The sequence below is a fragment of the Octopus bimaculoides genome, chromosome 22, assembly GCF_046866305.1.
Source record: "Octopus bimaculoides isolate indiv1 chromosome 22, ASM4686630v1, whole genome shotgun sequence".
NCBI classification, from domain to species: domain Eukaryota; kingdom Metazoa; phylum Mollusca; class Cephalopoda; order Octopoda; family Octopodidae; genus Octopus; species Octopus bimaculoides.
Window position 1 is genome coordinate 22528838 of NC_142949.1, and position 27500 is coordinate 22556337.

The window sequence follows — 27500 nt, forward strand, 5'->3', positions numbered from 1 at the left end:
TGAGCTGGCAGAATCGTTAGCATGCTGGGCAAAATGTTTAGAGACGTTTTGTCTGTCCGAGTTCAAATTTTGCCTTTCATCCTTTCGGGGTCAATAAATTAAGTACTGGTGAAACACTGGGGTCAATGTAATCAACTGGTCCCCCCACCTCCCAAAAAAGCTTCAGGCCTTGTGCCTTTAGTAGAAAGCTGTTGGAATTGTTTGAGGACTGGGTGAAAATGCTTCATGGTATTTCTTTCAGCGTTTTTACATCCTGAGTTCAAATTCCACTGAAGTTGACTTTGCTTTCATCCTTTCAGTATTGATTGAATAAAGTACCAGTCAAATACTGAGGTTGATATAATCAACTTGTTCTCTCTCCACAAAACTGCAGACCTTATGCCAAAATTCAAAATAATAATTATTTTCTCTTGCTCTCTCTCTTAGCTGTGTTTGGGCCTGAGAGAATGGATTCTGCCAGGTTTAAAATGCCTCAGACAATCTGTATTTCATGACAGTTCTTCCTATGACTCCATCAGTTGAAAGCTCGAGTAAAGAATTCCTGAATGTTGTAAATGTCCTTGCAAATGGTATGAGCATCATGACATTTTATCTCCTTTCTCTTATAGACATGGTTATTAAAATATCAGTTTAAAAACCTTGGGTTCAAATTCACAAGCATTTTGTTTGTATTTGAACAGTAAACTTGACTCTACATACCTCACTTGGGTTATATATAATCTTGAGTTAAAACAGGTTGTTGCTCAGCCTGTTGGAAATAACAACCAAATCTACCTTTGATCATATGCCTGGTCAGTTAATATTGACCTGAAGCTAAAAAATAACACCAATAATGACCTATTCTCCTCTCTCCTACTGTGTCTCACCTCCACTTAAACCCAAAAGCCTGTTGTCCACCATTTCCTCCCCAGATTTATAAACCATATTTAACTCTTTCCATGTACCATGTTTACCCTACAGAAATCCAAGTTGAATGTCATCAGTTTGTGACTGCAAGGTCATGGGCTCTGTTCTTTCTCTTCAGGCAAGATAACTTTATGAAAAAAATAAAAAAAGCAACAAACAAGCAATGCACAAAAAGTATTAGGATATCATCTCATAAGTTGTAACATGCATGTTTTTTGAGTATAGGGCAAAATGCCTTGAATTATTTCCTCTGGTGCCTTGAGCTCTGAGTTCAAATCCCACTGAAAGCAACTTTACTTCTTATCATTTAGGGATCAATAAAGTAAGGGACCAATATAAGATGCTGGCTTGGCAGAATCATTAGGGTGTCAGACAAAATGCCTTGTGGTATCGGTTCCTTCTCTTGTGTTCCAAGTTCTTGGGTAGTACACTTAACCTGCTTCCCAGTTTAACACCACCACCTGGTCTTTAAGTGCCTTTAACAAAGTTCACTGTATTGCAAGTTTTCAGGCCAGATTTCTGATTTGAGGATAATTTACTCCCATCAGTTATGGAGGCTGTCATGGATGCTGCCCTTTCTCACTGACTAAGTGGTAAAATATATCTGCTACAAATATGTAGAGAGTGGCAAGGCAGATCATTATTATTCTTATCTCGGGACAATTAACTATTGTAGGATAGTGCCAAATCTAATGGAAGAAGTAACCTGCAATTGCAGTGGCAAACTACAAAACTGACAAATGCTTTAACATTACATTCCACACTTCTTGGGCTGGAGCAGCGGAAAGAGAAATTGGTTACTTCTTGTCTCACAAAATAAAAGCTGTTGTTTGCCTTGTGCCACATGGGTGTGGGAAATTGTGTGTAATTTTCTGATTTTCAATTTCAAAAACTATTTTGAAATTAAAAATATAAAATTTTCTTGAATTGTATTGCCAACTTTTTCACCTTATAAAAAAAAAAAAAACTGTTTAATTTTCAAAATGATGAAAGGAAGGGGTATGGTCAAAATTTTATTAAAAAAACGAGATTTGGAAATTTTTTTTTTTTGGACGGAATCATTACCTCAGGAGTTCACAGCATTTAAATCTGAACAAAATTTTGAAAGTAGGTATGTGTGTATATGTCAGGCATGGGTAAAGAGTAAAAACCCACTCTGATCATGGATGACCATGGGATAGCACCCAGAAAGTTCCTTCCCGAGGCACAAGTCCAGGCAAGGTAGTTTATGGAAGACCAACAGTCACCCATGCATACCAGCCTCCCCTCTCCACACCACCAATGTTATCCAAGGGAAAGGTAAAGGCTGAGACAGCTTGGCACCAGTGATGTTGCAATTCATTTCTACAGCTGAGTGAACTGAGCAAAGTGAAATAGTCTTGCTCAAGAACACAACACACAGCCTGGCCAGGAATCGAACTCACTACCTCGTGATTGTGAGCCCGACGCTCTAACCACTGAGCCATGTGAAGTATCGTGTGAGTGCTACTGATAACATGGAATCCGGTACAATCTATCCACATGATTATATATGTATATACATGTTGTTATGTAACTACAGAGAAATCCTGACTGAATCAAATCTATACACCTGTATATATATATATATATATATATATATATATATATATATATATATACACACACACTTGTGAAGTATCTCATGAGTACTATTGCTAATATGGAATCCAGTACAATCTGTTGCATGGTCAGGTCATTTGCAACTAAACTGGCACCCCCACTAGGCTTTCTTGGTGAGGAGGGTTGCTAGAAGCCCAGTAGAACTTAAGACAAGACTAGTCAAAAGGATGGATAAACGTACATGACTTTAAGGTTGTTTTTTCTAGCCTGTCTGTGGTATACCAACACAAGTGTATTCCTCCCCGCTGACTTTGTTTCCTCATAACTTCCAGAAAATTGAGCATTTTTATCTGAAATTTTCTACATATAGGCTTCAGATAGTGTAAATTCCGACTGTGGGGTAAGGAGTTTTGGAAAATTCACACGAGTTGGATTAGTTTCTTCATAGTTTTTAGAAAAATGTATATTTTTTTAAATGAAATTTTCCACAAATACCTTTCAGAGTGCGTAGATTACGATTATATTGGAATCTAATATGGAAAACAGAAAGAAAGAAAAAAATGGTGGGTTCGCACCACACATCACATATCTCAAAATATAACTTGAAATTTCGAAAAAAAAATTGATATGCCAGTATGTATGTGTACGTGTTAATATTTTTTTTCTTCTTTTTACATTAAATTCTAATATAATCAAAATCTACACCCTCCGAACGGTATTTGTAAAAAATTTCATTAAAAAAATACAAATTTTTCTGAAGTTCCTCTTTCCATCCTAGAAAATATTTTTTCACAACAAATTCCGATATAATCGGAATTTACGCCACCTGAAGCGTATTTGTAAAAAAATTTAAAGAATATCCATTTTTCTAGAAGTTGTGAGGAAACAAAGATATGGAGCACGCACTGTATGTCAATGACATAAGGAGATGACGAGAAGGACGTGTATGTTCGTTTATTTTCTAAGATTTGTACCGTAATTTGGAATGGTTTCAACTGGAAATCGAAACCGAGTGCCGTATCTGATTCACCATGTTTACCTTTTCGCAACTGTACCCTTCATCAGAAATAATAATTTGCAAAACTCAGTTCAAACATTTGAGTTTGACAAAGAAATTAATTACGAAATCAAAAAGAAATCAAATAGTAGAATTTCAAAGACAAAAACTGCGATCAATTCGTCAAAGTATTTTATAGAAAAATGTAACATAAACTGAATATCTCTCTCTCATACACACATACACAGTAGTGTTCTTGGCATTTGTTTTCGAAATTCCTGCATGAACACTCGAGTTCGAGTTGGTATGAATTTTAATTTCCATAAAGTAAACATTGTGATAACCCAGTCTCGGTGAACAAAATGGTTGAATGAGGAAAATGTTTTAGAGGGCATTGCAAGTAACAGAATTATATAAGAAGAAAACACAAGAGAAGAAAAGAGAGACAAAGACAGTAGAGTGAACCTAACTGTATGGGAAGAAATCTGTGTAGATTCTAGTAATTTACAGCTTATTTTTGCTTTAATCCAATACACGGTGCTTAAGAAAACAGACAGCTAATATTAAAGCATGTGCGTCAGTTGGTTGATCAAAGTAACATTTACTAGGGCTGTCAGAATAAATAGTGTTGTGATTATTTGTGAGGATAAATTTAAAGGCGATCGTCGTTCTCAATTCCCCAAACTCGATAATCATTTTTCCGTGTGGTCACCTGTCCAGATTTCTCGATGGTCCAATAGTACAATTTTAAAGCGGACGGAAATTTGTTATACATCGTATATCGGAAGTCTTGGCTCTTGTTCATTCTCCACCATACTCCATACGAAGCAAAGAAAAAAGCTAATTCCGCAACAACTGCACCTTTAATTAAACTGACAAAGTTAAAAGATCTCCTTTTAGGTTCCCGCCGCATGCCGTGTAAAAATCGAGCTTTTCACCGCTGAAGGTTTTTATAAGAATTCAGTCCGTTAAATAGTGTACATCTAAGGGAAATAACTCTAATGCTACTTTTCTGTCACGAGCTCACTAGCAAGCCGCTATTGTTTGATCTGCTAGAAATAGCAGCTTATTCTCTTTCAAATCACACCGTCTTCTTAAAAAGAAAAGGATATAATCGATTATATAATTCAAGAGTGGAGGCGCAATGGCCCAGTGGTTAGGGCAGCGGACTCGTGGTTTCGATTCCCAGACCGGGCGTTGTGAGTGTTTATTGAGCGAAAACACCTAAAGCTCCACGAGGCTCCGGCAGTGGATGGTGGCGAACCCTACTGTATTCTTTCACCACAACTTCCTCTCCCTCTTTCTTCCTGTTTCTGTTGTACCTGAATTTCAAAGGGCCAGCCTTGTCATACTGTGTCATGCTGAATCTCCCCGAGAACTACGTTAAGGGTACACGTATCTGTAGAGTGCTCAGCCTCTTGCACGTTCATTTCACGAGCAGGCTGTTCTGTTGATCGGATCAAATAGGACCGTCGTCATCGTAACCGACGGAGTTCCACTTATAATTCTGCGTAGTCGTTGGATCTGTTAGCAATATCCATCAAATCTATCTCAAATCACACCCTACCCCCTCAAACCAGAAAGGACGTATTGGACAGTGTGGTCTTAGATATACAAGAAACGGGATGGTTGTGGCTAGCCTGGCTTTCATTATAGGTCTGCTGGGTCAGCCAACAAGTGAAGTGCACTGCAATCGTTAAAATCTGCAAGAAATAACAATCAAATCATACATTATCGTCTTAAAAGTGGAGAAGGGATAACACATCAGTTAATGTGGTCCCAGATACATGATGTTGAAAAAAAAAAAGATGAAGCTCATTGAATATTCACTTAGGTAATGACCCCGATCATAATTCTACTCGATCAGGACTGACAAACGGCTAAACAGCAACAACTTCGGAAGATCGAGTCAATGAAGAAAAATTCCATATTGTCGCACCAGCTGCTTGCAAAATGTAGTAGCTAAATCACCCGCAAATTCTCACACTACCATCTAAAAAAATAAAAAGATACACAACGAAAACATGTATTTCAAGATGATAGATCGCTATCCACTACACACATTTTTTTCTCTGCTTGTTTCTTTCTGTGTTCCTTTCTGTGGAAGAGCGTAGGCTCGAAACGTTAAAGACTTTTTCAATTCCCGAGCGTTATACTAATACATCTGTTTGTTGTCTACACCACCTGTTTTCGTCTTTTTTTTTTTTTTGAATTCTCCCTATATTTCTAGATATAGTATGATTAAAAAAAAAAGAGATGGTCATGATTGAAACATATTTGATCGTATGCCTGCTCGACCAAGACTGATCCACAGGTAAACATTAACAACTACGGGAATTTGGAGTTTCAAGTAATTTCCATAGATTTCCTTGGAAATCAATCAATACTTACGAATAACTTTTCCGATGGATGTCGCGTCCCTTTTAATGTACATTCTCATTAAACTAATAGGAATTCGTTAGGCTAATTAAAAGTGATATAGTAGATGACATTTTATGGATTTATAATTAATTTCGTTTCGCATTTTGTCCAACCATTTTCAGGTGTCCTCTCTGTCTCTCTATCTCTTTTCATCTGAGTGTGTGTGCGTGTACAAGTATACGTACACATGCATGCAGTCTCTCTGTCTTTCCCACGCGCACGCATATATACTCCTGTCTAAGATATCATCAACGGCTAGTCGATGAGAGATTTTATCGAGCAGCTCAGTATTTCTGTGAAGAAAGAGGTGGTCACATCCTCAATATGAGCGGGAGTGGAGGAACTGTGAAGATTGAGAATTTATGGTCAACCGGCCAGGTTTAATAAAATTAAGATGGTTTTCAGCTATTAAAGTTTGCCCAACCTCATGGCGAAAAGAATTATATGGAGGCAAATTCAATTTATCTCCTCATTAATAAAAGTGGGGAAGGCAGCGAGTTAGTAGAATCATAAGTACGTCGGATAAAATGCTTAGTATTCCTTCCGACTTGTTACGTCGAATCCAAATTCTACCAGGGTCAACTTTGCCTTTCAGCTCTCCGGAGTCGATAAAATAAGTACCAGTTACGTACTGAGGTCAATGTAATCAACTTGCCACTTCCCCTCAAAATTTCTCGCCTCGTGCCAAAATTAGGAAAGAATTAATAAAAATGGGGAATGCTATATGATGAAGTAAGTAGCTAGGAGAAGGAAAACTCTAATGTAGCACCTGCGACTTCGTTTACATCCTATAATGTAGAATAGTTATTTTTATAAGCAAATGTATGCGAAGTGAGACTGGCCCTGTGCGAGGATTTCCTTCACTTAACGAAAGCTTCAGACACAGATATCACTTAAGTTTTAACATCTGTATTATGTGTTGCATACTTTGACTGGCCGTAATCGAAAAAGGTAAAAGATTTAATGAAAAATTCCATTACTCAATGAAGGTGTATGTTAGCGTGGGTGGTAAGCTCTCTGAGCATTTGCTGGAAGAGGCACAACGTCGTTTCCACACTTGTGCGAAAGAGTGTAAGTCCCTAGCATGGTTGAAAAGCCACATCCATGCTGTTTTAAGAGAACAATCAAGCAATGGCATTGTTTGAAAATAAACTGCACCCATCAGTTACATTTGGTTTCTCTTCAAGAGTGAATATTTACAGAGAAGGATATTCATGTCTGTTGCAGGCTTAATGATGGCTGACCAATCCTATTCGGGACAAACAAGCACAACTGCAGAGGCCGCAGAGGAAAATGTGCTGATCAGGGTTGCTCGCAACGTCCTTGTTCTCTCTCTTTCTCTTGTCTGCAAGGATGGTCCTGCGGGTATCTCTAAAAGAGGCTGTTGCCCGGAGGACAGTGAGACGCCAGACTTCACAGTCAGCGACAAGAACAGATCACGGGTGGAGATCAACGTGACAAGTGCTGAAGGATTTCTTTATGGAGTCCTCAAATATCTTTCAGACTTCTTTATCAAGATGATCAGGGGAGAATTCTCCATAAAGCTGATCTTGAGAAATCGATGATCCTCCTTCCTGGTAACGTGTCTTCAACAGAGTTGCTTAAATGCTGGTGACTCTCACCGGCTCTAGGACCTCGACGTTAGCGACAAAATCACTCCACAGGATAGTGAGGCTGATGTGATGACAGTACTGAATGTATCTCTTAGGTGATCCTGATCGATGACCGACCACTCTGAACTGTACATAGGGTGTTCAGCATGACGACTCTGCATACACTGATCCTGACGCAATGTCTTCAGATGGCTATTGTTCCAGACTCTTTTGTACATCTACCGAATACACCATTTACCTTCGCCAGTTTCTTGTCAACTTCCCTGTCGATGTTGCCATCTGATGTAATGGTGCGCCATAAGTCGGTAAAATCGTTGATTGTATTTAGTTCAGTTTCATCGATGGCGTTGTGAGGGAAGCAGTATTATTGCCGTGTGCAGGTTGATGGAAAACTGACTACTAGGCCAAAGTGCCGAGAAACTTCTGCAAAGCAAAAGGTGATGCGTTGCAGAACTGTCTTTGCACGGGCAAGAAGCGCGGCATCGTCTGCAAAGAGTAATCCATGGATGAATTGTTCCAGTGTTTTGGTAGGAACTTGCTGGCGCCTCGGGTTGAAAAGGCTGCCAGTAATACGGGAACGGAAATAAATGCTGTCTTCAACAGTGAAGAAAATGGTGAAAAGGGAATGCGCAAAGATAGTCTTGCTTTAACCGTTGCCGATAGGTAAAATCTTAGAAACAACGTTGTATCTGATTTGATCCTGGTTTTCATGCAGCTGGATGACCGTGTGTGTGTGTGTGTGTGTGTGTGTGTGTATTCCTTCCCTGCTTATACACATTTATTTATCTTACCACCCCGAGTTGCTTCGCTTAGCTCATTTTCGTTTCGTGTGTGTGTGTGTCACTAAAGGCGCATAGCCAAGTTTTATCACGTGACACGATTAAATATGTACCACTGAGAGGAAGCCACCACTTCGTATTCGCGTTTTCTGTTTATGTACTCTAATTTTCTAATTTTAAGTAATCTGCAGCATGGCAAGAGCGTATGCTTTCCTCGTAACGTAATATAATATGGAAACTCTTGTGACCAAATGTCTATATTGATTTTTAAATATTCGAAACATTTATATACACGTGCATAATTATATAGTTTATGCTATAAAAAAAATCCACTCTAGTCGCATTATATATATATATATATGTGTATATATAAAATGTTGGTATGTTTGTATAAGCACGTTTGCGTGTTTAGCTTTATTCCCGACTTGGATTGTTATCGGAAACGCACATTCCAAGAAGTGCTTTAATTCATACAGGATCCATATATAATCAGTGCATTCTTGGGAGAGAAGCAATAAGTGTATCTATCTATCTATCTGGATAATCTGCTCGTGCGCATGCATGACAGAAAAAGGAGAGAGATAGATAGAAAAATATTCTTTGTGTGTGAGTGTCTTGTGTGTGCTTGTATGCGTTTGTGCATAAGTGAAGAAATATCTTCTTTTAATTGAAAGTAACGCGTTATAAATTATATAATAAAAAGAAAAAGAAAGAAACCTTGACTTTCTGAACAGGATCGAAAAGCTATGGAAACTGAGATAAACTCGAACCTGCAGAAAGAGGATTCTCTGTGTTTGAAGTTTAACAAAGCAGCTCATTATATTCGCCAGTATGGGACTGATTTGGGAACGAAGAAAATGCTATATTTCTATGCAAGATACAAACAGGTAAAGTAAAATACATTATGCTTTTTTGGTGTCTTTTAAAATTTTTAATAAATTAAATAACAATTTTTTTAATATCTTCCTGCTATCCCCGTTACCATTCGTAAAATTTTAAAATATATTTTTGCAAAGAATTAAAAGGCTCCTGGCTGACTAAATTTACAGCCAGGTTTTAATTTCGGTTGTTTTTACTTCAATTCGTTTGCATGTACCCCGAAGTTTCTTGGTATTTAGGAGAAGGTTTGGACGTCCTACGAACATGGAATGCATACATACGCAGATTATTAACTCGTTTAGAAAAGGCTTAAAATATATGTATGTTTATGTATAAAGATATATTTGATATAATAAATCTGAATATATTATTTGTGCAATGATATATATGCGCACCTCTGCGTGTATGTGTGTGTGTGTCGCTTTGTATTGTTTAACCCTAGGTCAGCCCTGATTGAATAGACCTATGATTAGAAGTATTCCAGCAATGATCATTCCGCCTATTAATACTTGTCGGCAAAGTTTCGTTATTGATCTCCAAGCTATCATTTTTTTCTACCTGATTGAACGAAACAATGCCGACGTATCTAAGACAACATTGTCTCATGTATTTTCACTCATTTTTCAACGACTTAGAGTATGGTTTAAAGGAGCTTTGGCAGCTGTTTTTCCCAGTCGAATGGCTACTTAAAGGTTCTTTCATTGAGAACTAGTTTAGATTTTATATCTCATCGCTGAGTTCAGTTCTTGCTGGGATTGGTTTGTCTATCAAACACACCATGGCTGCCCCATCTCTTTACGTCGTTGTGAATGGCCGAGTAATATAAGGTACTGCAAAATAAAACACCCAATAATCCAGTTGTTCGTGTTCGCAAGTACCTCTAAGTTGGTGTTTTTTGTTTAGCCCCATGCCAATCTTGATCCAACCGGTCTATTATGAAAAGAAAATCCGACCGTGACCACCTTGTCTTTTGAGGGTGATCTAGGGTAATATTATCATCTCCCCACCGCCACCGTTTTAACATGTGACAGTAGGGTATAGGATACGAATTAAAATAATTCAAGTAGGCCATGAGCATCTGGTATTAAGTATCTCAAGGTAGAATTGCTATAGATAGTGGAGGCACTCTGAAATTGACAAGTGTTTTGCTGAGGTCTAGATGAGGTCCACATCTCTATCGCACTTAGATTGGGAACTGACGTCTGTAGGGGACTGAGATGTCCCTGTGGTAGGCCCCTCAATTCCAAAGTTTTTCATGGTCTGTCTTGTCACCTAAATGCTAGTTGTTTCACTCATCACACTGAGCTAAATTTAATCATTAAGTGGGCCCTGATTCGGTTTAATATCCCCTCAGTTCTGGAGCCAGCAGGATTATTCAGACATGATGGGAAGAGACCAGATGTTCTTACCCTCTGTAAGAGGTAGATGCCTTATCTGAGACGTCACAGTCTGACTCTTGTTCCGTCCCACACCCTGGATGCTGCAGTAAATGGGAGGGTCACTTCTCTCATAGCTGAATGGAACAAAACCCTGAAGTATTGGGATCAGGCAATGAACTGTCTCTTCCAGCCTGTGGCATTTGAGATGTCTGGAGGGACTGGGCCACTAACGGTGAAGTCCTTGTCGTTATTGGCAGCTTGCCTTACCCAGGTGTCAGGTGATGTCTGTGAGAGTGCTTAGTTGTTGCTATGTCTTAGCATCGCCACCACCCATGCTAATATCGCAGGTGTGCTGTCTGGCTTCAGTAGGTTCCCTTGAACCTTGTGATGTGTAACCAATTGAAGCACTTGGTGCTGCATTGATGTTTGGTTTTTCTTTCTCTCTATTTCTTTCTTGTTTTTCGTTTGTTAAATATATTCCTATTCATATTTTGTATAAAAGATAATTGCTGGAAAGAAGAAAAAAAATGAACGATTTCATTGTCTAGTAATAAGAAGTTCGTCTTTTAATGGGTGTGGCAACACCAATGCCATGTTAGCTTCTCTCTGGTTTCACCCAGGGGAACCACATTCATTCTCGTTTCTTCATTGGTCAGACTTACAGGCAAATTTTTTAAAGAACATTATAAAATGCATTCCCATTGTGTGTATAGCATGCATGCACAAAATCGAATTGTTTCTGTGTGTGTGTGTGTGTGTGTGTGTATATATATATATATATATATATATATATATAATATTAAAAATATATATATATATATATGCATATACATACATACGTACATGTACGCACTTACATCTATACGTATATATATATATATATATATATATATATATATATATATATGCATATGTGGGCACAGGACGTAATGAATCAAGTACAACAAAAAAATACGAAGTATGGGTACATGGAATATGAACTATTTTTTCGAACAACGAAAGACACAAATGGAAAACAAGACAAACAACATAAAAAACGACCCTTCATCAGTTGTTGGCTGTTTTTCTACTCTTGTATTTCAAGCATTTCATCCCATAAATAATGCGGGGTTTTCAATTGCATGAACTAAAAGTTGGAGAGGGATGGTATAAACTACCTGCATCAATTTGCTCTAAAAGCAGGTAGTAAATTTACTTTGTTCTTATTCTTAGTGCAAGTTTTCAGTGCAATGATTTTAACATTTATTTTTCCAAAGCTATAATGGAAATGACAAAGGAGCATATTTGGCATTATGAGTTCAATAAAGGTAACAATGCAATGGAAAGTGCAAGGAATATTAATGCAGTATATGGGATTGGACAATAAGCGTAAGCCAGTGTCAACAGTGGTTCCAGAAATTCCAAGCTGGAAACTACAGCCTAGAAGATGAGACTCATCCTGGAAGATCTGTAGAGCTCAGCAAAGACATCCTACAAACCCTAGTGGAACAAAATCCCATTGTAACTGTTGAGGATCTAGCAGAGAAGCTTGGATTTGGTCATTCAACCATTCATAGACATCTGTGTGCCATCGGAAAAGTCAACAAATTGGGTCAATGGGTTCCTCACAAACTTTCCGAGTCTAATCATGTGCAGAGAATGAATGTGTGTTCTTCTCTGCTGTCATATCTCATGAATGAACTTTTTTTGGACTGAGTAGTGACTGGTGACAAGAAATGGGTTATGTATAAAAATGTGAAGCACCAAAGACAGTGGGTAGGGAAAGGAGAAGCACTAGCACCCTAGGCTAAAGAATGTCTTCCCCCACGTAAGGTGTTATCTGTTTGGTGGGATATGAAAAGTTTAGTCCACTTTGAACTTTTAAACCCAAACCAAAGGATAAGTAGATCTACTGCAAGCAGCTTGGGTGTCTGAAGTCAGCGCTAGAAGAAAAATGACCATCTTTGGTTTCAAGATGAAAGGTGTTCTTCAATCAGGATAATGCTTGGCCACATACAGTGAGGATGACATTCCAAAGGCTGAAGCAGTTTGAATAGGAAATGATGTCCCACCCACCATATTCGCCAGACATTGCCTTGGCTGATTATCATTCATTCCACTGTCTTCAAAATCATTTGGATGGAAACAATATGAATTTTGTAGACAAGGCCAGAACAGTACTGGAGGAGTATTTTTGTCATGGACAAGTGAATTTTGGAAAAGGGACCTTGCAAGTCTACCAGATAGATGGAAGAGTGTTGTAGAAAATGGAGGAGTGTATATTTTAGATTAAAAAAGTATTATTTATGGACTACCCAATATATATATATATATATATATATATATATATATATATATATATATATATATATATATATATATATATACATGCATATATATACATATATATACATACATATATATATACATATATATACATATATATATATACATACATATATATACATACATATACATACATACATATACATATATATACATACATATATATACATATATATATATATATATATATATATATATATATATATGTATATATATGTATATGTATATATATATGTATATGTATGTATATATATATATGTATATGTATATGTATATATATATATATATATATATATATATATATATATATGTGTGTGTGTGTGTGTGGAGGCGCAATGGCCCAGTGGTTAGGGCAGCGGACTGGCGGTCGTAGGGTCGCAGTTTCAATTCCCAGACTGTGCGTTGTGAGTGTTTATTGAGCGAAAACACCTAAAGCTCCACGAGGCTCCGGCAGGGGATGGTGGCGAACCCTGCTGTACTCTTTCACCACAACTTTCTCTCACTCTTTCTTCCTGTTTCTCTTGTGCCTGTAATTCAAAGGGTCAGCCTTGTCACACTGTGTCACGCTGAATATCCCCGAGAACTATGTTAAGGGTACACGTGTCTGTGGAGTGCTCAGCCATTTGCACGTTAATTTCACGAGCAGGCTGTTCTGTTGATCGGATCAACTGGAACCCTCGACGTCGTAAGCGACGGAGTGCCAACAACAACATTATATATATATATATATATATATATATATATATATATATACGTATATATAATATATCATGCCGGTGGCACGTAAAAGCACCCACTACACTCTTGGAGTGGTTGGCGTTAGGAAAGGCATCCAGCTGTAGAAACTCTGCCAAATCAGATTGGAACCTGGTGTCGCCTCCTGGTCCACCAGTCCTCAGTCAAATCGTCCAACCCATGCTAGCATGGAAAGCGGATGTTAAACGACGATGATGATGATGATACACACACACACACACACACACACACACACACACACATACTTATCTGGCTCATATATATATATATATATACACACACACACACACACATATGTATCTGGCTCAGTGGATAGAGTGTCAAGCTTATGATTATGAGGTTGTGAGTTCGGTTCCTGGACCGGGCTGCGTGTTGTGCTCTTGAGCAAGACACTTTATTTCACGTTGCTCCAGTTAGCTCAGCTGTAGAAATGAGTTGTGACATCATTGGTGCCAAGCCGTATCAGCCTTTGCCTTTCCCTTGGATAGCATCAGTAGTGTGGTATGCATGGGCGACTGCTAGTCTTCCATAAACACCCTAAGCTAAGAGTATTAGATTCCTTGGAAGAAAGCAGCGAATGTATACAAAAGCAAGGACGGAAAAAAAAGAATAATGTTACACAAATACAAAACAAATAATAACAGGACATAACAACAGGTGTCTTACGACTTGGGACGAATTAAATTAAGCTGGCGTGTGTGGAAATAAAACCTTACGGCAGGGATACAGGTGGCTAGCTAGCTTCCTGAAGTTGGTGTTGCAGATCAGAAGGTGATATGTATTGCAGAACTCCAGGAGCCTAGTTCCCTCTTCATTTCTGGTACCAAGTCATGTACACCATGGAAGATACCAGGCTGCCGTCCGACATGCCCATTAAAATCTCTAGCCACAAAGATGAGATCACTGTCACACATCTTTGAGGTTGCCTGCAGAAGAATATCATAAAGGTAATCCTTCTGTTCATTTGGCAGGCCCACTTGTGGGGCGTAGGCAGAAATAATTGTAGCTATACCATTCTGCAAGACTGGCCTGAGTTTAAGTACTCTATCACATACCCTCACTACCTCTATGACCTTATCCACCCATTCCTCTGCAAGAAGTATGCCCACACCCCCTATTCCATCACTGTTACCTTCCCAGAAGAGTTTATACCTATGTGCTTTGCCTGTGAAGACTCTGGCTAAAGCTCCTCTCCATCTTACCTCTTGTATGCAACATACATCAATACATCTCCATTCAAGCATCTCGACAAGCTCACTAGACCTACTTTCCAGTGTGCCTACATTTAGAGTGCCAACTCTGAAAACTGGGAAAGAGATATGGGAGTTAACACAGGAAGGAGAGATGTTATTCAGTACCTGAAAAGGTTTTTGTGAATGTTTGGGTAACAGGCGTCATAATAGTATTCTTGCTTTTAACCTACTGTCATTCAAATATGTTAGAGTTGTTAAGGTTGTTACCTCTACTGGGGGGAGGGGAGTATTTTTGTTTCAACCTCCCTGGTCAAGTTGTACAGCAGCCTAAAATATATCTGGAAGGTAATCTTCTTGAGGTTGTTGAATCCTTCATATATCTTTATAGGATTATAGTGAATAAAGATGAAACATAGATTCAGAAATATCTCTAAGGACTCAAAAGTTGGCAAAGTTTTTCGATAGTTTAGAGTCTCAGGTCCAGTCACGAAGACATAGCAGCAATGAAACAAAATCCTTTTTGTTATCCTCTGAAACTTTGACATGTTATAAGCATCACTTTGGATTCCTGGAATGATTCCATCAAAATAAAATAAAATGGAATTTATTCACCCCTGACTCTGATGTTCTAGCTGCATTTGATATTTGTTCCATCCAGGCAATAATTTTGGAAAACCATGATCTGGACATATTGTGTGCATGGACAACCATACTCTTAAGCAATTGTTTCCTGGCAAGGTAGTTTTCCCTATGACCAAACGTTGTTCACAGAATATTGGAAATGATGAGGCTTGTTCATCAATATTGAACAATGTTAAGACAATGTGTGTATGTATCATATATCTCCAAATGTCATTGCATTGATACTGCTCAGGCAACAGTGACATTCAGTAAAAGTCCTGCTCAGTGATTCAGTAGGTAAAGTCCATCTCGATAAAATATGTCTTTATGTCATCCTTTAATATCCACATTCCCATACTTGCATGGATCAAACAGTTTGCTGAGGCAGATTTCCTATAGGTGGATGCCTTTCCTGTCACCAATCCTCAACTGTTTCCAGAGAAGGTAATATTTCCCCATGGCCAGACATGTTTTCTCAGAAGACTTGGAAATAAACATTTGTATGACACAGTTGCTTGTTTACAACCATCACATGATGTCAGTCGCACACGCATACACAGGCAAACATGGCTGTGTGGTAAGAAGTTTGCTTCCCAACCACACGGTTCTGAGTTCTGTCCCACTATGTGGAAGGCACCTTGGGTAAGTGTCTGTTACTATAGCCTTGGGCTGACCAAGGCCTTGTGAGTGGATTTGGTAGATGGAAACAGAAAGAAGCCCATTGTATATATATGTGTGTGTGTGTGTCTTTGTATTTGTCTTCCCCCACCGCTTGACAACTGGTGTTGGTTTGTTTACAATCCTGTAACTCAGCAGTTTGGCAAAATATGCTGATAGAGTAAGTACCAGGCTTTACAAAAAATAATAAGTACTGAGGTCGTTATGTTAGACTAAGATTCTTCAAGGCGGTGCCCCAGCATGGCCACAGTCGAATGACTGAAACAAGTAAAAGAGATATACACACACAATCGGCTTCTTTCATGGATTTGTGTCAGAATGGGCATCGATCCAACTATAGATTACTACCTCAAGTGATCTCTCCTAACCCATGCCAGTATAGAAAAAGTGGACGTAAAAACAACAGTAATAATGCTATATTAATATCTATTGGATATCCTGATTAATTTCACTCACAATATTCTACAATGTTTCTGGAATCTTTTTTTTTTTTTTATAGGCAAACGAAGGTCAGTGTCATACACCAAAACCAGGGATGCTGCAGTTCGAAGCTAAACAAAAATGGTAAGTATTTCATGCCATTGTTTGATTTCCTCATGCTGTGATATAGGCATGGCTGTGTGGTTAAGAAGTTTGCTTCTCAACTATGCAGTTTTTAGGTTCAGTCCCACTGCATGGCATATTGGGTAACTATCTTCTATTGTCTCAGCTTTGTGAATGGACGTGTTAGATAGACTGAAAGAAGCCTGTTATGTATGTATATGCATGTGTGTAGTGGAGGCGCAATGGCCCAGTGGTTAGGGCAGCGGACTCGCGGTCACAGGATCGTGGTTTCGATTCCCAGACCGGGTGTTGTGAGTGTTTATTGAGCGAAAACACCTAAAGCTCCACGAGGCTCCGGCAGGGGATGGTGGTGAACCCTGCTGTACTCTTTCACCACAACTTTCTCTCACTCTTTCTTCCTGTTTCTGTTGTACCTGTAATTCAAAGGGTCAGCCTTGTCACACTGTGTCACGCTGAATATCCCCGAGAACTACGTTAAGGGTACACGTGTCTGTGGAGTGCTCAGCCACTTGCACGTTAATTTCACTAGCAGGCTGTTCCATTGATCGGATCAACTGGAACCCTCGACATCTTAAGCGACGGAGTGCCAACAACAACAACAATGCATGTGTGTGCTTGTATGTTCATACTTCTCTCATCTACATGCGTGTTTCATGTGAATTTTGTAAAGGCTCGTTCATACAGTGTTGTTTGTTTCCATTTATCCATGTAAGCATGTCTTGGTTGATTATTGTTTGAATGACAAGGAAATTATTATCTCACTTGTAAAGAACTGGTTGGTGGCAACAAGAGACTTTTGTCATCCATCTGTACAAAACTCTGTTCCAACATGATTTTGTCTGATCCACACAAGCATGGTAAAAGAGTTAGTCAATACAGGTACACTGAAATTGACAAGCTGTGGTAGGGGGATGGTAAAGATAAGTGAGAGAGAGAGGGAAAGTAGAAGAGAGGTACAGACAGAGGTGTAGGATTAGTTTTCTTATAATATATTTTAATGAAATTTTGCTAAGAGAGGTTTTTGATAAGAGTGGATTGCAAATGTCCAAATGTGAAATTTGTTTTATTTAATTTTATCTAAAGGTAATATTTTTCTTTTGAAAATTATTCATTTCATCGTTTTGATAAAAATTAAGTTATAATTATTGCATGTATGCCATATCCTCATATATTACCCAAAGTGGCAAAAGTATACTTCCAAAGTTATGTTATATGATAGCTAACACTTTAGTAGTAGTAGTAGTAGTAATAGTAGCAATGATTTCAAGTTTTGGCACAAGGCCTGAAATTTTTGGGAAGGGGACTAGTTGATTACATCGACTCCAATATTCAACTGGTACTTATTTTATTGACTCTGAAAGGATGAAAGGCAAAGTCAACTTCGGCTGAATTTGAACTCAGAACATAAAGACAGATGAAATGCTGCTAAGCATTTTGCCTGGCATGCTAATGATTCTGCCAGCTCGCCACCGTAGTAGTAGTAATAATAATAATAATAATAATAATAATAATAATAATCCTTTCTGATATAGGCACAAAGTCTGAAGTTTCGGGGCAGGGGACATTGACCCCAGTAGTCAGCTGGTACTTATTTTATTGAACCCCGAAAACATGAAAGGCAAAGTCAAACTCAGCTGAATTTGAACTCAGAATGTTAAGAGAGAAAATACTGCTCAGCATTTTGCCCGGTGTGCTAACGATTTTGCCAGCTCACCACCCTAGTAATAATAACAATAATAATAATAATAATAATAATAATATTCTTTTTTACTAAAGGCACAAGATCTGCAGTTTGTGGGGAGGGTATAAATCAATTACATCGACCCCAGTGCGTAACTGGTACTTAATTTATTGACCCCGAAAGAGTGAAAGGCAAAGTCGACCTCTGTGGAATTTGATCTAAGAACACGAAGCATTTTGCCTAGCATGCTTATGATACCACCAACTCATCGACTTAGTAGTAATAGTAGTAATAATACTAATAATAATACTGCCACAAGTAATTTCTGGTAATCTGCTTTTCAGGGAAGCATGGAAAAGTTTGGGTAAAATGAACAAAAAGGAGGCAATGTCTGAATACATTTGTGAAGTGCAAAAGCTGTATCCCAACTGGGAAGATGCAGTCAAGGTAAGCTCTTCAGTCTCTTTTTCATTGCAGAGTTGGTTTTCTGAAGTTGCACAGATATCTTCATCATGATCATTGTTGAATATTTGTTTTCGATGCTTGGACAGTTTGACAGGAACCAACGAACAAGACGATTGTGCCAAGCTACAATGTCTACTTTGGCATGGTTTCTATGGCTACATACCCTTCTTATCACCAGCCATTTTACAAGATGAATATAAGTGAGAGAGTGAAGATATATGGCTCAGTGGTTAGAGCACCTAGAGCATCAGGCTCACACTCATGAGATAGTGAATTCAATTCCTGGATGTTAAGAGTTGATAACGATGACGCTGATTACTGCACTCCTGGACAAGTTGCAATTGGTTCTGGTTTGCAGAATTCACGTCTCCATTAATTTTGGGGACATAGTTTTTAATTGCTGGATCCCCTTCCTATTGCCAACTGATTTGCTGTGTGATGGGGGTGCATTTTATCATGTAAATCTGAAATCAAACTTTCTGTATTTCTTTTTCTAAACATTATTTAGGATGAAGATTCATTCGAAGACCCTTACAGTCGCATGAGTCGGCGCACATTGAGCAAGCTATGCAGTGCCAAGATGGATGTTGACAGTGAGATTGGCAGTTGGACAATTTTCGATATGTGCAAGGAAGGTAAAACTAAAGAATTGCAGAAAACTCTGGAGACCGGGGCCAAAGTGAACGACTGTGATAATGATGTAAGTATTAATTACATACACATACATACATACACCTGAAGACACACACATGCACAACTAGAAAAAAGTAACTCATTACATGTAGTTTGGTTTATTTATTGTATTCAAAGCTAAGGATTTACTTCAACTTCAAAGATGTACAGAAACAGTTGTATTCTAATGAAGTTCATAAGATAATTGTTTATTCCTTTGTCATCTCATTTTCTTATATATATATATATATATATATATATATATATAGGTTATGACTGATAGTGGTGTCAATTAGACCCAGAGGTTTCAGGTAATGCTGAGTAAGTGCTATGGATAGGCCACGGTTAAGCTCCAGGTTCGGTGATTATGCAAATAAGGGGTCCAACGTAGGTCATATATCAGCGTGTGAATATAAGGATTTATATTTCGTAATGAGATAATAAACCAAGGCTGTGTATAATACAGAAGATTTATAAATAAGTCTTACAGATGTTTCCAGGATATTTATTATATCCCTTCATCAGAGACGGTGTGAGAGGATGATTAAGCAATAGTTAGTTTAGTTAAGATAGGAAATAGAGAGTGAATGTAGGGATATTGTATTTGTAAATCCATTGTTTAGGCAGAATGGTATACATATAAGATTCCAATACCTTGTGAGTAAAATCCAATAGTCTTTAAGATTGGTCATTACATTTGTAAATCCATTATTAAGATTCCAATACCCTATAGACACAGGCATGGCTGTGTGGTAAGAAGCTTGCTTCCCAACCACATGGTTCCGGGTTCAGTCTTACTGCATGGCACCTTGGGCAAGTGTCTTCTATTATAGCCTCTGGTTGACCAAAGCTTTGTGAATGGATTTGGTAGACAGAAACTGAAAGAAGCTTGTTGTTGTGTGAAGAAGTGCTGATCTCTGCCAGTGGAAGGAAGCTGTGGAAACGGGAGACCCACGAAGACATGGGATAAAGTGGTGAAGCATGATCTTCAAATGTTGGACCTCACGGAGGCAGTGACTAATGACCGAAACCTTTGGTGATATGCTATACTTGAGAAGACCCGTCAAGCCAAGTGCAAGCATAGCTGTGGTTGTTGTTGGTGTCACAGAACTGGCATGTAAAAAGCACCTTTTGAGCATTGGGCCTCACGGAGACAATGTGGTGTTGCATAACTAACATCCATGCTAGTGGCACATAAAAGCTGTCTTCTGTACGCTGGGTCTCATGGAGGCAATGACAAATGACGTGCTTGAGAAGAAGACCCATTAAAGCAAAGTGAAATCGTAGTCATGGCAGATATTGGTGGCATGCGAACTGACACCCGTGCCACTGGCATGTAAAAGCATCCATTACACTCTCAGAGTGGTTGGCATTAGGAAGGGAATCCAGCCGTAGAAGCCATGCCAAATTAGACTAGAGTCTGGTGCAGCTCTTCAGCTTACCAGCCCTGGTGAAACATCCAACCCATGCTAGCATGGACAAGGGACGTTAAATGATGATGATGATATGTGTATGTGTCTTTGTATCTATGTTTATCCCCACGTCATCCTTTTGGCCAGTACAGAAAAGAATTTCCCCTCAACACTCAGGAGAGAGATGGTCCTGAACTGGTTAATGGCTGCAGAGTTTTCTTTTGGCACAAAACATCCTTCTGCCTTCTCCCAGCATGGTGGGATGATACCTTTTGTCCAGATCTTTCAGAACAGCATCCACAGCCTCTGAAGGAGCTGCAGGTATTTCTTGTATACTTTATAAGGTGTACCACTCAGGCCTGAAACTGATCCTGATCTGGCCCTTCTCACCCCTTCTTTCCAGGATGAACAGCTGAGGTTGAACTTATTTCCTGGTATTTCAACTCTACTGATATTTGGATTAACATCAAAGGCTTCATTTCTGAGGTTATCAATGCTTCTACCTCTTTTCTGGAGCTGGTCAATTTCCATGATTTAGTTTCCCCCCAACAGTGTTCAGGTGAACGTAAAAGAGTTCTTGACAAATTGCTCTCATTTGGTCTCCCTCTCTTTCCTCCGCTTCTGGATGCTTCCTGCCCTTCTAACCCTTCTCAGACATTCATGGAGCTGACTTGTCAAATCCTTGATGCTTTTCCTTTCATCAGCAAAGGCTCCCTTATACTGTTTATTGAGGGTCTTGATCTCTCCTCTCAGATGGTACATCTCTCTTTCTTTTCTGCTGAGTTTCTTTTTGATTGCTGTGGTAATCGGTCTGTCCACTGTTCCAAATCCATCTTTTTCCAGACTGAATGCGATAGTTATAAGCACATTCACTTTCTGTTCAGCTGTTCCTGCCAGCATGCAATCCATTATTATGTCGAAGTCTTGGGCCATTTGATTTGTTTTTTCACTGGGTGAGATTAGCCCTCTGGGGTGGTATTGGGTGGGTTGCACCTCCTGAAGACTTGAAGTGACACAGGTACTGAAAGACTTCTAGTCCTGTGGGGTGCTTCCTGCCTGGACTTCTGTGTCTCACCAGGCTTGGTGTATCTTGAGCCCTTTCTCATGCTTGCAGCTCTACTTCCAATACCTCCCCAACTACTGATGTCTCAACAGGTGAGACCACTGAGCACTGCAACTGTGGCTCTTCCTTCCCCCAGTCTGACCTGGCTCAGTGTATCTTGAGCCCTTTTGCATTCTTGCAGATCTTTCCAGAGAGACATTTCACTCCCACTATCTCTCCAGCTAAGGGTGATTGGAGCTGCCTCTGTGTCTGTAAATCATTCCTTGTTGTTACTGTTGGATCCGTCCTGTTGGATCCGTCCTGTTGAATCTCTCATTTTCTCCCCCCTTCCCCGAAGATTCTGGGACTCAAGAGACATTTATGTGTGTGTATGTATATATATATATATATAATGGTATATATGTATATAAAGGATAGGCCCTGAAATTTTAATCAAGAATAAGTTGGAGCCTCACTCACTGCACATGTTTGTATATATATATATATATATATATATATATATATATATATACATACATTTTGAAACCCCTTTGTAGCTTTTGGCCCACCCTTTATGTGTGTGTTTAAAACCCTTCAGAAACTCATTAGGGTAGGGTAGATTGTAGGAAGTGAGATTATATGGTGACCAAATCATTTGTGAGGATTGTGATGTTATATAACACAAAAATCTTTTTCAAAAGTCTTATGTGTAATATTCCCTATGACATATCTTAATTTCTTCTGTGCTTATCTTAATTGCAGGGTATGACATTGCTTCACTGGGCCTGTGACCGTGGTTATGAAGATATTGTTGATGTTTTGTTGAAATGGAACTGTGATGTCAATGTTAAGGTGGGTAGTTTGGAAAATATGTTGTCGAGGTTTTATCCACTTTGCAATACCTGAAGATTTTAAGATTTTTGAGTTCTATATTCTTAATACATATTTTGTATATGCTTTATATTTTTAAGGCACATGGCTTAGTGGTTAGGGTATTCAGCTCACAATCTTACGATTGTGAGTTCAATTCCCAGTGACATGTTGTGTCCTTGAGCAAGACACTTATTTCATGTTGCTACAGTCTATTCAGCTGTCAAAAATAAGTAGTACCTGTATTTCAAAAGGCCAGCCTTGTCACACTGTGTCATGCTAAACCTCCCTGAGAACTATGTTAAAGGTACACATGTTTGTGGAGTGCTCTACTACATGCACAGTAATTTCACAAGCAAGCTGTTCCATTGATTGGATCAACTGAACCCTCATCGTTGTAACTAACGGAGGGTGTCAGTATATTTTTAAGTATGCTATTTAGAAAACAAAAAATTATCAGGAAGGCAAGTATGGATATGTTTCATTCTTTTGCTTTGCTGAGTAACACTGGAACATGTGTGCCCTTGTCTCCCTTGCTCTTTGCTTGCTTCATGCTCTTGCTTGGTGGGACTGGGGGTCATCCCAGAAACATAATCATGCTTAAAGCAAAGTCGGTCCTCCAGTGCTTTCTACTGCTGACAGTCCCATGCCAGCTCCTCTGCATCCTCCAAGGTGATGTTAAGCCTCTAGAGATCTTCCTTAATCACATCCAGCTATCTGGTGCGGGGCCTGCCACAAGGCCTCTTCTAGCCCCACACCAGTTGCGTTGAACAAGAGTAAAACCCTGGTAGGATGATCTGGCGGGTGATGGAGGATCTGACTGTACCAGTACATGTCACTAACCCTCATATAATGGAAAATGTAAATATTTGTCCCTTGCCAAAAAACAAAAATCAAATTGTCTTTTTTTCATAGGTTAATAATTTATTCTCAGTTTGGCCCTTGAGTCAGAATTTTAAGCCAATAATTTATTCTCATTATCTTAAAATTATCTCCCTTCCCTCTCGTGACTTGCTAACAATTGCTATTGGATTTCATTTTTTTTTTTTTGTTTTTATCTCTAAATCCTGAAAAATTTCAATAATCAAGAATTTATCATCGCTGGACTGGAATCAAAAATCAGATTCGCTCACAGATTAATGAATCAAAAATCAGATCCGCTCACGGAAAAAATTATAAATACACCTGATTCCAAAACATTGTTACAAGTGAAAATTCCTATGGAACATGTAAATAAATGTACTTTAAATAATTACAAGTTTTCCAAATTTAGGTGCATTTTCAACAACAAATTTGCCTATATATACACACACATACATATATTTATATATATATTGTATGTGTGTATACATATATTTATACATACACACACATATATTCATTCATTTGTTGTTCTTTTTCTCTTGTTTGCACGGGTTTGATGATGCAGATCATCGAGGCATTGTTTTACAGTTGGATGCCCTCCCTGCCGCTAACCCATAACTATTTTTCAAATACAAGAATTTTTATTCTGTTCACCTCTGAAAGTGCAGAACTACCAGACGACTTACTGATAGATACCACCATCCACAGCTTAGTGATTTTTACATGCAATCACAGAACATAAACATTCACACAGATATGCACACACACATACCCCCATGTTTTGTACAGATTCTACCTGCTAGTTTTTCTCACAAGGCATTTGTTGGCCTGAAGCTATAGTAAAAGATGCCTAATATGCCATGCACTGAGATTGAACCTAAAATCATATAGTTGTAAAGCAAACTTCTTAACCACACAACCATGCTTGGACCTATATAAATGTGTGCCTGTAAGAAAATTTTTATTTTTCATATCAAATGTTTTCCCTACCCTCAAAAAAGGTGAAAGTGACCAATAGATTTTTTAATTTTTTTTGTAAATAAATACTTTAGGAGCTTACTTAGGGTTAATTTCTGCATCTTCAGAAGTAAACATGTCACTCATTTTGGAATTTCATTTTCACTGAAACCAGAGGCCTGTCACGAGAAAGAAGGGAGATTATTCAAACAATACTGTAAATATATTTTTTTGATTTGTTCAGTTTGCAAAAATATCTAATTCTTAGATTTTCCTTAACATTTCAGTATTTCTTTATTCCATATATATAATTGATTTTCTTTTCTGTATTTCCTTTCTTGTCAGGCAACAGATGGCCAAACACCACTGCATTATGGTATGTGTTGCTTCATGTTTATCATTTTCCAGAATTTTTATGTAATTGTTCAAATTTAGAGCAACAGATAATTGAATCAGTCAAGTGATAGACAAAATGGCATTGACAATTTAGTTATATTTCTTTACATTGTGACGTAATAGCCTGTCAGTGTCAGATTTATCTTATATTCCTCCTGAGTTGATAAAATACCTGTATTACTTGAGGGCTGATGATTTAGTTACACTTACTCCCTTTCAAACTTTAAGGCCTTGTCCCAATATAAAATACCTGTTGCTCATATTAATTAACAGTGGTGAATGAATGAAATATTAGGGTAAAATTAAATCATCATACTCATCATTTTCTGTCCATCCTCCAAAGATGTGGATTGGATGGTTTGATAGGATCCAAAATGCCAGAGGACTTCATCAAGCTCCAATGTCTGTTTTGGCATGGTTTCTAGGGCTGGATGCCTTTACTGTGTGTACCATTTTCATTTGTTTGTGTGTGTGATTATGGCACTACTGAGGTTGTCAAGTAAATCACAAGACAAAGAAAAGACTTTCAACTATGATGGGTTGTAGCAGAGAAGGAGGTAGCTTAATGTTAAGTGTTGAGAAGCTATGATAGGGATAGCACAGGCACAGGTGTCTTATGGCTACCCTGCATTAATATAAAAGTGAGTGGGAGTAACTGGAAAGAAGACAATGATGGTAGCAATGAGGTGTTAGAGCATACTCTCAAGATACAAGAAAGTGAGTTTAAGAGAAAATATGGACAGAGAATCAGGAAGGGTAGGCGAGAGGGGAATGACAGATGAATGTAGTGAATGGATCACAGTTGGAAGTGTGGTCAGTAGTAAAGATTGTGTAATATTTCATTGTTCTTTTATGGTCTAAGTTCAAATCTTGTTACAGTAAATTTTTTTTTCATCTCTCTGGGGTCTGATAAATAGATACCATTAATATGTTACATTTGATTATATCAACAAAACTCCTTCCCTATGAATTGGTGGACTTGTGTCAAAATCACAAATCATTGTTTAAATTCATCATTGTCATAATTTTTATATCTGTTTCTCCATGTATGCGTGAGTTGGAAGGGACTTTTCTAGCAGACAGTGACTCTTCTTCTTTTGAGGTCCAGCATTCTGAGATCAAATTGGAGTGATTGACGAAATGCCCTGCTGCTTTGTTATATCTCTTTACATTTTGATTCTAAATTCCTCCAAGATTTACCTTTCGTCATTATTATTATTATTATTAAGGTGGTGAGCTGGCAGAGTTGTTAGCATACCAGACTAAATGCTTCATGGCATTTCATCTGTCTGTACAATTCAAATTCCACTGAGGCTGACTTGGCCTTTCATCTCTTTGGGGTTGATCTAATAGACAGCTCCTTCTCCACCCAAATTTTAGGTTTTGTGCCTACAGTAGAAAGGAATACTAATTAATATTGGTTTCAAATTTTAGCACAAGGCCAGCAATGTCAGGGTAGAGGTGAGTTGATTAACCCTTCAGCATTCAGATTACTCTGTTAAATGTAATGCTTATTTCCACATTGTTTTGAATTAATTCATGTATATCTTTAGCTTCGATTTCAAATGATGTGATTGTTTATGTTTAGAATGACATTGTTGGGTAGGTGTGAGAGGCCAGATCTGGCTAATCTGAACTTAAAACAGGTAAAATACTCAGGCTGGATATGGCTGGTTTAAATGCTAAAGGGTTAAATCAATCCCAGTGCTCAACTGGTACTTATTCTATTGACTCAGAAAGGGATGAAAGGCAAAGTCAACTTCAGTGGAATTTAAACCCAGAACATAAAGACAGACGGATTGCTGCTAAGCATTTTGCTCAGCATGCTAACCATTGTGCCAGCTCACTCCCTTGATTACTATAAGTATTAACTGTAGTTTTGTTAATCTTTAGAGGCAAATGAAGAAAACATTAACATTTTTTTTTATACCCTTAAGCTTATAAGTGATCACTGTGTATTGACTAAAGAAAATAATCTAATATTGGGGCATATAAGCCATCAATGGAAAAATGTGGGTTTTCCGTGAGGGCTTATGCGACTCAATATTAGACTATTTTCTTTAGTCAGCTCCGCTGGATGTGTAATGTCAGTGTGCATACACAACCGAGTGTAAGCGCCCTGAGAGAAAAGTTGGATTTAAGAAGCATCAGATGTGGTGTGCAAGAGAGACGACTCTGCTGGTATGGTCATGTGTTGCAAATGAATGAGGACAGTTGTGTGAAAAAGTGTCACACCCTAGCAGTTGAGGGAACTTGTGGAAGAGGTAGACCCAAACCTTTGGAGATATGCTGTGCTTGAGAAGACCCGACAAGCCAAGTGAGACCATAACCCATGGCCTATGCCAGTGGGTGTAACCAGCCCACTTATGAGTACCCCTCATTCATTGGACAATAAACTTTGCATGTGAAGACCTTTTGAGGCAAGTGAAATCAAAATCAAAATTTGCTA

The 27500-nt window shown here is 38.4% G+C and overlaps 2 protein-coding genes across 3 annotated transcripts in view; one reads left to right on the forward strand and one right to left on the reverse strand.

Annotated features, from left to right (window-relative positions):
- Positions 1-6060, reverse strand: part of LOC106872239 (E3 ubiquitin-protein ligase NRDP1) — a 244995-nt gene extending 238935 nt beyond the window's left edge. Inside the window, exon 1 of the mRNA XM_089339819.1 lies at positions 5876-6060. The gene's annotated coding sequence lies outside the window, so the exon portion shown is untranslated. The remainder of the gene's footprint in view (positions 1-5875) is intronic.
- A 2340-nt stretch (positions 6061-8400) lies between these two features.
- LOC106872211 (acyl-CoA-binding domain-containing protein 6) overlaps positions 8401-27500 on the forward strand; it is a 20054-nt gene continuing 954 nt past the window's right edge. The window contains exons 1-6 of one of the 2 annotated variants that reach the window (XM_014919123.3): positions 8401-9184; positions 16628-16692; positions 18718-18820; positions 19347-19538; positions 22727-22816; positions 25001-25031. In XM_014919123.3, coding sequence (XP_014774609.2) covers positions 9044-9184; positions 16628-16692; positions 18718-18820; positions 19347-19538; positions 22727-22816; positions 25001-25031 — 622 coding nt within the window. In that variant the 5' untranslated portion in view covers positions 8401-9043. The remainder of the gene's footprint in view (positions 9185-16627; positions 16693-18717; positions 18821-19346; positions 19539-22726; positions 22817-25000; positions 25032-27500) is intronic. The other variant, XM_089339820.1, reaches the window with a different exon arrangement.